The sequence below is a fragment of the Ipomoea nil genome, unplaced genomic scaffold, assembly GCF_001879475.1.
Source record: "Ipomoea nil cultivar Tokyo-kokei standard unplaced genomic scaffold, Asagao_1.1 scaffold1421, whole genome shotgun sequence".
In the NCBI taxonomy this organism is placed as follows: Eukaryota; Viridiplantae; Streptophyta; class Magnoliopsida; order Solanales; family Convolvulaceae; genus Ipomoea; species Ipomoea nil.
The window spans coordinates 1,301,007-1,311,671 of NW_017617849.1; the positions used below are offsets into that span (position 1 = coordinate 1,301,007).

Here is a 10,665-nt window from a genome sequence, read left to right on the forward strand (position 1 = left end):
CCTTCGTCTCCGGCCGCCATGGAGACGAAGGGGATCGTCTCCATGGCCGGTTGGAGACAAAGGAGACTTCGTCTCCGGCTAGCCATGGAGACGGAACCCTTCGTCTCCATGGCGGCCGGAGACGAAGGGGACCCTTCGACTCCCTGGCTGGCTGCCCGGAGACGAAGGGTTCCCTTCGTCTCCGGCGGGCTGTTTTTTTTTTTTTTTTAGTTTAAAATAATTATTTTATTTATAATTATTAAAATAAAATTTTAAAAATTAATTTTAAATAAAAAAAATCGACACGTCATCACATTAACAAGTAAACAAGTCATTTTAGGTTAAATTGAATGAATTTGTGTAGTTCAGGGACCTAATTGTAGGTTTTTTGAGTTCAGTGGCCTAATTACAATTTGGTGTGTAGTTGGATGACCTATTTGACCCTTATTCCATATTAAATTAAGTTATGGTTATGGTATTTAGATAATAAATAAATTAGATAGATAGATATATATATAATAAATGCTTTCACATTTTGGAGAGAAAAAAATTTTGACCATCATTTTGTTTTAATATATATAAAGATAGAGATATAGACATAGAGAATACAGATAGAGATTAAAAGTTCATTTTAAGATATAAATAAATATTTATCCATATTAAACAAAATGATAACGTAACGCAAATTATGCTGTGGGCCAAGGTGGACCCCGATCCAAATGTCACAATTTACATACTAAATATTCACAATTACATTTTAAAAACTCACCATTTGTATTTATACTATAAACACACAATGTTAACAACTTAATATATATGTAATTGATTACCTTGTTTTGCATTCACAAGTTCTTTTTAAATATTACAGTCACACACTTACACAATATTAACAGATTAACATTTGATGACATATTAAAATTTAATGATCCCGTATTATATTTACAAATTTCCTTTTACCGTTATTATGCCTTTTGATTTAGGAACACAATTTATATTCTAGAGCTTTATAATTTCAATATTAATAATACCTGATTTATGATACCAACTCTTAACGTAAACCATGGTCTGTTTTCCAAAAAAAAAAAAATAACGTAAACCATGGTCCATAATACCGTACCATTTTCCTTTGTTGACTGCAGTAGAAATAAATGTTGTACCATAAATTGGGCCCACAAATTCAAGATCTGGTTATTCATTCTAAAAATAGTGCACCATTCTTTCCCTGCATCCGTCGCCTCGCATCACTGTGTCTCTGACACGGACACCGAGATACGCGGCGGGAGAGGCACAAAATCGAAGGAATCCCGCATTTTGAGGCAATAAAACTAGCTCAAATTTTCGATTGTTTTCCGTTTCTATCATCCTTTGGAGCCATGTTTTCTACCAGTAAACTCAAATCCGTTGATTTCTACAGGTTAAACATTCGCAACCCTCGATTTTTAATGCGACTGTTTTTTTTTTTGGTTAATTAGTTCGTCGAGTTGTTTTGTTCGGCATTTGGTTCTTGGTACATGGTTGTGGAATTCCCATTTGATTTTCCTATGTATCTATGGTGTTTTTGTTTCATAGCTCATAGCCGAGTTTGCGAGTTTTGTGTTGCTTCCGTTTGACTTTGCATTTGATTTTTCACGACTTCCATGGACTAAGGACTGGCCGAAGCTGTTAAATTCGTTTCTCGAATGTTAGCATGGCGAAGCATGATTCTTCTTTCAATTCACGTTTGTTATGCGATATAAAATCCAATTAGAAATAGTACTGATCTAGCGATGGGTATGTTAAGATAGCTTTTTGTTTGTTTCTGTTTTGATTGGTAAGAAGGGGGTAAAAAATTGTTTAGTAATTTCAAAAAAAATAAAATTGTTTAGTCTTATGTTTGAATCACCTGTCTCTATACTTGAATAATTGAATAACAGAAGGGGAATATAATATACTATTGGAGGAAGTATGATGACTATTTGTGAGAAAAAAAAAATAAATTGACCACAGAGGAATTTGAGTAAATGCACATTCTTTCAGTCTCCAAGTCCAGCCTTTGGCATTTACTGATATTTCCCCTACAATAGAGCCGATATTAATCTTTTAAATAATAAGTTTTTATAGAGCAGGTATTGATCTTTTAAATAATCAGAGTTTTTCCGAAATATCTTCATAAGTTTGCAAAGCCTCTTAACCTTATTAGTGAGAGAGGAATGGGCATTTGCAGCTGTGAAGAAGAAAGAAAAGGTCTGGGGTTATATACTGGGTCACGACAGTGCATGACGACATTAATGTGCTGGAGTTGGTTCTGTGCATTTCTTCTTGCAGAAACTTGGGAATTTTATATGGCAGAAGGAATGGCCTCTGAAGGCGCAGCTGTTAAAACCCCTAGAACATAAATTCCTATCTTTAATTATTCCATGGCCTAAACTAATGGTTCTTGCTTTGAAACAAATTACTTTAAATTGGATAACTTTATTAGACAGAAACATACAGAGTAACTAGTAAAATAATTTGAGATGGAGTCTGATTTGGGAGGCATCTTCTTCCTATCAAAAGAAGGTCGTGTACCAACAGCTACGGTTCCATCAATCCATCACTGTTTCTTTTACTCAAGCGTGAACCCTGCTGTTCAATGCTGAAACAAGATGAAGAATGAGACTAGCATGAGGCCACTAATGAGTTTATAGTTAGTTAAAGTCTTCTTTGTTTGTTTGCTTACTTGTTCCATTACTTACATGCATAAAAAAAGTTGTTTGTGTCCAATATTGCATCCTCACATGGGTATGTTTTATCTCTTGGCACAGAAAATTATAGACTGTGAATAGGAGTCTAACTTATTAACTTATTCCGTTATAGGAAGATTCCCAGAGATCTGACTGAGGCATCATTATCTGGTGCTGGGTTGTCCATTATAGCAGCACTTTGCATGGTGTTTTTGTTTGGAATGGTAAGAGTCTAACCTTTTATTTAGTGCTTGAACCTTTCTTTCTTTTACATAGATGTGGTAGAAGTTGATAGTTATTTATGACTGTTTTAGTGCAATATTCATTAAGTTTCAAATGGATATGCTCTGGCCTCACTCTAGCAATATCATGTTTTATTGTTATAGTACATACCTATTGCATGAAAAGAAAAAGAAATCCAAATGCACTCATGTCTTCATCGTTACAGGAATTAAATAATTACTTGACAGTGAGCACCACAACTTCAATTGTCGTTGACAAGAGTTCTGATGGAGATTTCTTGCGAATTGATTTTAATCTTAGGTATATTGGAGTTTCTTTGTTGTTCAAAGAATGCTTGTACATTTTTCTTTCTTTGTTTGTTTCTTCTCTCTCTCTTAACCATTACTTATAGGAAAAGGTGATTCGTTGAAAAGATTGGTATCTTTGTCCAGCACGAAACTCTTCTTCATTGAACTGGGGGAATTCAATCTATGTTCCCTAGATTTGCTGAACAATTATATTAGTCTCACATTTTGTTGAATTATGCTGCAGTTTTCCAGCACTGTCTTGTGAATTTGCATCTGTGGATGTGATTGATGTCTTGGGAACAGTAAGTCTCAGAATCAGATACATGGACTTTCTCCCTGACTCTCTGTCTTTTTTTTTTTTTTTTTTTTTTTCATCAAAAGATGATTCTAGTAAAAGCTGGTCAGTCAACTAGCTGCTCATTAAAATTTCACTCTAAACTTTAGCTCTACATTGCTTGTGAACATCCTTGGGATGGATGCATGTTTTGGATATTCAATGAACTCAACATAATTGGCTATGAATTGTGAACCTCCTCAGTGTGGATGTATGTTTTGGAAATTTAATGAAAACATAATTGGCCATGAAATGATTGTCCAATAAAATACATTGTGTAATTGGCTTCAAAAAGTTAAAATTATCTTGCTCTGTTTTCTGATAGTTTTTATTTTATGGGGATACCCTTTTGCTATAATTATGAATTATGAGTCTGACTGTGCCCTCTCCTCACCTCAGAATAGGTTGAATATTACAAAAACAGTGCGTAAGTATTCCATAGATTCAAATTTGAGACATACTGGTTCTGAATTTCAATCTGGAGCAATTGTTGCTGTTAAGCATGATGAGGAAGTAGATGAAGAGTATGGTGAAGGTGCCTTTTCACTAAATGGCCGTACTTTTGATAGAGTAGTTCATGAGTGAGTTGATCCATTTGAACCATGAACCTTCTGTTTCACTGCCTTGATACTTTTGATGTTACATCATCAGCTGATTCTAGTCATGTCTCTTTTTCAGATACCCAATTCTAGTTGTAAATTTCTATGCTCCGTGGTGCTATTGGAGCAACCGTTTGGTACTTTTTTATTCACTTATTGCTCATGTTGATTAAATTCCCATTTTTGCAATATATATGGCATAGGTTAAACTACATGCCTTGATGTTGTGGAGGCTTTATTTTAGAATTCTTAATCTAAGGGTATGCAATTGAGGGCTGACTAACAACTTTGTTTGTGTGTTTTTTTTTTTTTTTTTTTTGGTGGCTGGTATCTTGAAATATCAGAAACCTTCATGGGAAAAAGCAGCCAAAATCATAAAAGAAAGGTCTAGTAGTTTCTTTTATCCTTTTATAACAATGTCGAAAATAACTTTTGCCTGCTGGACTGCATTTCACTTCTGAAATGGAGTTCTAGCATTTTCATGCTACTATGCCCTTCAAATTCTCATATGAAACTTCATTTTTGGCCTCTTAGGTATGATCCAGAGATGGATGGACGAATCCTTTTGGGAAAGGTTGATTGCACTGAAGAAGTTGATTTATGTAAAAGGTACTTCTGAATTGAACTGTTTTTTCTTTGTTTGTTTGTTTCTTTCAAGGAATCTGTTCTTGCAGCTCTGCTTTCATATATTAGTCTTAATTTTGGTTATAGATTCTCAAATAGTCAAATATTTATCCAATACAAAAATCTTTTGTTTCCATTATCATTCATGACATCAGAAAAATATTCTTTTTGGCATCCTTCTTTCTCAAAGTTGGATGCATTTTTTGTTAGTTTTTTTATTCTTGGTATGATTTTATATATTTTTTTTTTACCTTAACTTACTATTAGGCAGTGGTGCATAGTTTTGCAGTTTTTCAAGATTTATTGTCTTGCTGAATGGACTCATCTCTTAATTTTATGTTTTCAAGCTACTTTTTATGAGAAATTCTTAAATTTTTGAAGCTAGCTTAAGAACAGTATTATATTTCTTTACATTTTCATAATCTAATAATGTATTCTGTTCTCTAATGATATAGCTGCTGCTAAGACTTTGTTGGTTTTTGTGCTAACTGGCTTAGTCTTTAGACTTCCATTTTTTTGCGAACTTTGTAACTTTGTTAGTGCTTGCTTATTCATTTATCTACATCCTCTTGCTTACAATAACCATTAATAAATATTCAGGAATCACATACAGGGTTATCCATCTATTCGCATCTTCAGGAAAGGGAGCGACCTTAAGTAAGTTTAGGGATGTATTTAATGTGCAATCTCCCTTTTGAAAAATTTTGCATAGTTGTGTATGGCAATATTTAGAACACTGCCTCGTTATTTGATATACTTGTCATTATAAGGAGTTATTGAGCATTTGAAAAATACAACCAGGTAAAAATGTATCCCGGAGAGGGGGATTTCATCCTGGCATTCTCAGCATAAGTATCAAAGCCTTCTTTTGCAATATGTATTTGTTTCTGAATTGTAGATCCAAACTGGCAGAACTGATGATTTAGCTGAAGTTTTTTTGGGCAATCCATCTCCAATGAAATTGAAGAGAAAGGATAACACTTTGAACTTTCTAGGCAGTGAAAAGGGGGATGCGTGAACTTAAATATGCTTAAATTGCTAGACTGAAAGAAGATTTTAAATTTATTAATTAACTTGTAGAAAATGCATTTAGTCGTAACAATTTTGTCTTCAATTTGTGCTGTATGCATCTCTGTTTACTTTTTTCTTTCTCTATGTGCTTCTGATACAGAGAGGATCATGGGCACCATGAGCATGAGTCATATTATGGTGATCGAGATACAGAGAGCCTGGTAAAGGTAAGAGCAAAGTTTGAATCTGATTTGACAAAGATCATTTGGAAGGAAGAAACAATACTTAATAGTTTGTATTGTATTCTATTCTATTTTTTTTTTTTTTTTTTTTAAAGGCGGGGTGGGGGTGTGTGGGGATTGAAGAGAAAGTGAGAGTGGAAGTTAAAATGTAAGACAGCATGTTGCCCTTGCAAATGCTTGGCACATTACATATTGAACTGTTGAAGTGTTTCTGCAGTGATGGAGATGTTGTGAAACCTTAGTGGGTGTTTGGTTTGCGTTATGTGCTCAGAAATCTCACGTTACCTAAGCAGATGTTATATGCTCTTGTTTGGTTTCTTGGAATCTGAGATAATTTCTGGAGTTTATGTGAGATTTCTGCGAATAGTTTTGTAGTTCATTTTTTGTCATGTTCCCTGGAATTTCATTCCCCCCAAATTCTTAGTTAATGTGAGATTCCTAAGAATGTGATTACTTGAAGCAGATGCACCCTTGGAGTGTTTCTCATGCAATATGCATATTGCCTATTATAGGAGAGACATGCCTGATACTTTCTTATTGCAGACAATGGAAGAACTGGTTGCACCTATTTCAAGGGAGTCTCAAAGGGTTGCTTCTGATGGCAAGTCTAACAAACTGACAAATGGTACAAAGAGGCCCGCACCAGCAACTGGAGGCTGCAGAATTGAAGGTTTTGTACGTGTTAAGAAGGTGTGTTATTCATCAATGGTCATGAAAATGCAAATGTATATTTCTTATCTTAGTTAACCTTTTAAAGGGGCAAAAAGTGACACACTGGAGTCTGGAAATTATATTTTATCCAAAGGCTCAGATTTCAAGTCCCTTTGGATGACAGTTTACCCAACTCCACCACAACCACCCTCCTCTTTGCCCAAATAAAAATTAGTATAAATGCAGTTGAAATGTAGAGGGACAAACAGACACTTTGGAAGCTCATAGTTTGTGTTGGTCAGCATTGCTTTTTAGGATATTGTAGTCTTGTAGATGTTATATGGGGCTATTATCTCTGTCTCTTTGGATGTTTAGGTATGCTTTGAAAAAGATAAAAATCACTGTCTTATTTTCTGCAGGTTCCCGGTAGTCTTGTTATTTCAGCTCATTCAGGGGCTCATTCATTTGATGCTTCTCAGATGAACATGTCGCATGTAATTTCTCGTTTTTCATTTGGTAAGATGATAAGTCCTAGGGAAATGAGTGATCTGAAGAGGTTGCTACCATACCTTGGTCAAGGTTATGACAAGCTGAGTGGCAAAACATACATTACTAATCCAAAGGATTCCAGTGAAAATGTTACCGTAAGCTTCCTACTTTTCTGTTGCATATCCTAATTGCTGGTTTTAGATTTTGTATCTACATTTGATAAGTGTTTCTTCCCTGAATTTTTGTGCCCAGTTCACTTTGAATAAAACTTGCATAAAATATTTTACATGTAAAATATTTTATGATTTATAATTTTATATTGTTCATTGACCTGAAAAGCATGTATATAGTTGGATACGGTAAAACCTCTTATGTGATTCTAAAATATTGGATGATAAAAAGAAATGGAATGGAATGAAATGGAATTCTTTATTTGCTTGGTGTGACTGATGTTAACTTCATTTCATCTTTCGTCGTTTTATTTCATTTTTAATTAAACCTGGAGCTCGAAGCCTTGCTATTTCTTGAACCCGACTGTCTTGCAGATTGAGCATTACATTCAAGTGGTGAAAACAGAGGTCATGACAAGATCCTATAAATTAGTGGAGGAGTACGAGTACACAGCTCATAGTAGTCTGGTTCACAATTTTGACCTACCTGTCGCAAAGTTTCATATTGTGCCATCAGCAATGCAGGTATTCCAAAACTCCAACCTCATACATGTTAGAATTATTACCAACCATTCTCTCGGTTTCCATTGGTGTTGATGTCTTTGTTTTGCAATCAGGTCATCATTAACGAAAATGCAAAATCCTTCTCGCACTTTCTTACAAATGTCTGCGCTATTATCGGGGGTGTTTTTACGGTTAGTTTTTCTCTCTTCACCCTCCCTGCTGCACACCATTCACACACCTTTTTATTTATTTGTTTTTACATAATGCATTGGTATCTGTACCCTACGGAATAAGACCGATTTAGTTGACCCTGTATTGCTGATGCCTCTTTTGTTTCTCCTGCTGTTTGCAGGTAGCTGGTATATTGGATTCAATTCTGCAGAATACTATGAGACTGGTGCGAAAAGTTGAGCTAGGAAAGAATTTTTAATGTTCTCAAAGTTGAAAGTTCATAACTATACAGACAACTCACTCTAGTTTCAACATATTACATTGTCAAATTACAATAAAAGTTGTAGAATATTTTGTAGTACTCCACATGGTTGGACTTGCAAATTAAAGCCATCCCCAGAAGGGGTTTTTCTTGAGTTTTTTCCTCAGGTAGAGGGGGGAGTTGATAGATTATATTTGCAGAGTGGGTTTCTCAAGTTGGATTATTTACAATTGAAACTAAACTAACAAACTTGTTCGAAATCCTAAGCTCAGCTGCTAACAATAAGGCTGAGAAAATTATTTATATGGAGCGAAACACGGACACAAATGGCTGTGTGAGGCCTATCACATCAAACATGTTTTATTTTTAGTAAAGGTATTACATATCTCATGTGAGATGCTTCTATTCAAAATCAACTGAAAAGTTGGACATTAAAATAATTATTTTATTTCAGTTTAGGTCTTTTAATTATGATTATATATAAAATCATGAGTTGAATTATTTTTAGCATCAATTATTATAATTCGGTATAATTATCACAAGATATAAAAATTTAATATTAAATTATCAAATTTTAAATGTTTAAATATAATTCAAGATATAATACTATTGCGGAGCGTTAAAGTACTATATTATATGTGGCAATATGATTGATTCTTTTTTTTTTTTTTTTTTTTTTTTTTTTTGGTATTTTATTAATGAGTAGATTTTTTACTTTTCAAACCGGAGATGGATTCGGTCAATTGAGTAGTTAATATTATAAGTAGTTTTAATGCCACTTTATCAGGAGGTAAATATTAAGAAGTAACGTCAAAAAAAAAAAAAAAAAAAGCTAATAGGGTTATAGGGCAGTAATAGTAAGCCCAATGAAATAGGTCAAATAGTCCAATATGTTAAAATCTCATCGTCTAACCAATTCGATGAGACTAATCGAATGAAAGAGACTTACACTTGCTAGACTACCCAATAGTGTAGACATCTAAGATGTTCCTCATCAACCACGTGGTCAAGATTAGTTCGGTCGAAATGCCTACACCCGCTAAGCTGCAAGGCTAGCTGGGGGTTGTAGGTTGATGCGCCATTTGATAGGATTGTCGAGTATACCGATCGACCTTCCTTCCACATGAATATGTTATGTCGACCCCACTTGTCACAACCATCATTCTATTAGGTTGGGCCTTAGTATAAATAGAATTCCTACACCTAATTTGAATGATTATCTTCTACACTTTGATAATTGACTGATTACCCCTGACCTTGTATTATTTTTACTAAACTTCTGTATCTTGTATTTAGTCATACTATTTGGAGCCTACCAACTTGTCCTTAGTTAATGAACACATTCTCATTTCCTAGTATTTTATATGGCAATGAAACTCTAGACCCTTATCCCTTGGTCTAATTTATGCTATCAATAAAGTCATCTATGGCGACCCTTCAAATGGTTTCCTAATTTCTACCTCATCACCACCATTTTTCTTAGTCAATTAACCTATCAAATTCGGTCATCTACACAATCATCCCTAGACATCCTATTATCTTTGGTCAAAGAGAACATATCATGTAATTAAGTGTCAAGGTTGTCAGAGAAACTCTTATCTAGTTATTCAAAACCTCTTACTCACCTGATTAGAATTTCATATCAAGTTGGTTGAAACTTCTTACGTAGCTGGTCAGGCCATCTTACTAGTTGGTCAGAACTTTTTATTTGGCTAGTTAAAAATTTTTGCTCCCATGATCATATAACTCTTTTGGACCCATGGTCGAAACTTTTACTTCCATGGTTAGAACTTTTATCCAACTGATCGACACTTCCTATTCAATTAGTCAAAACTTTTTACTCAACTAGTTAAACCTTATTAACTTGTTGAAAATGTTTGCTCCCATGAGCCATGGTTGAGACTTTTTAACTCACACGGTATAATCATTTTACTACCGTGGTAAAAACCTTTGAAACCTTTTGTTCCAATGGTCATAACCTTTTACTCCATGGTAGAACCCTTTACTCTCATGGTTGGAATTTCTTATTTAGCAGGTTGTAACCTCTTACTCAGTTGGTATGAGTGTATGACCTTCATATCCAGTTGGTCAAACTTTTTTATTCAATTGAGTAGAAATTTTCTTAATTGTGAGGGGCACTTGTTATAGTTTTAACGGTTTTCATCTGAATGGACGATGACCTTGTGCTTGACCGATAATTCTTCCCAATGAGGGGCATTTATGCTTAGTTCCCTTTCGTGATTTTTACCTGAATGGTTGATGTGCTCGTGTTTGGCAAGTACAAGCCTATGAGAGAGCACTTGCTTGGTTAGTGCTCTTGAGCTCCATTAGGATCTTAGAACTACATTTTCTCTTCTATTTTTACAAGTTACTAGTTCATGTGATTCCAACTGGTCA

The 10,665-nt window shown here is 34.5% G+C and overlaps 1 protein-coding gene across 1 annotated transcript; it reads left to right on the top strand.

Moving 5' to 3' along the window:
• Window positions 1-1,176: 1,176 nt before the first annotated feature.
• LOC109188402 (protein disulfide isomerase-like 5-4) lies at window positions 1,177-8,461 on the top strand. The gene is made up of 15 exons (XM_019339063.1): window positions 1,177-1,393; window positions 2,815-2,905; window positions 3,130-3,224; window positions 3,456-3,513; window positions 3,945-4,126; window positions 4,224-4,281; window positions 4,489-4,529; window positions 4,679-4,753; window positions 5,369-5,425; window positions 5,940-6,006; window positions 6,565-6,711; window positions 7,092-7,316; window positions 7,707-7,856; window positions 7,949-8,026; window positions 8,188-8,461. The coding sequence occupies exons 1-15, from the start codon at window positions 1,353-1,355 to the stop codon at window positions 8,263-8,265; spliced, it is 1,443 nt and encodes a 480-aa protein (XP_019194608.1). The 5' UTR covers window positions 1,177-1,352; the 3' UTR covers window positions 8,266-8,461.
• The last annotated feature ends 2,204 nt before the right edge of the window (window positions 8,462-10,665 follow it).

Bases quoted from the DNA above. Each gene is read 5' to 3' on its own strand.
- LOC109188402 (XM_019339063.1), top strand. From the start codon at position 1,353: ATGTTTTCTACCAGTAAACTCAAATCCGTTGATTTCTACAG. The intron at 3,514-3,944 runs GTAAGTCTCAGA...TCCTCACCTCAG, and splicing joins TGATTGATGTCTTGGGAACA to AATAGGTTGAATATTACAAA. The intron at 8,027-8,187 runs GTTAGTTTTTCT...TGCTGTTTGCAG, and splicing joins TTATCGGGGGTGTTTTTACG to GTAGCTGGTATATTGGATTC.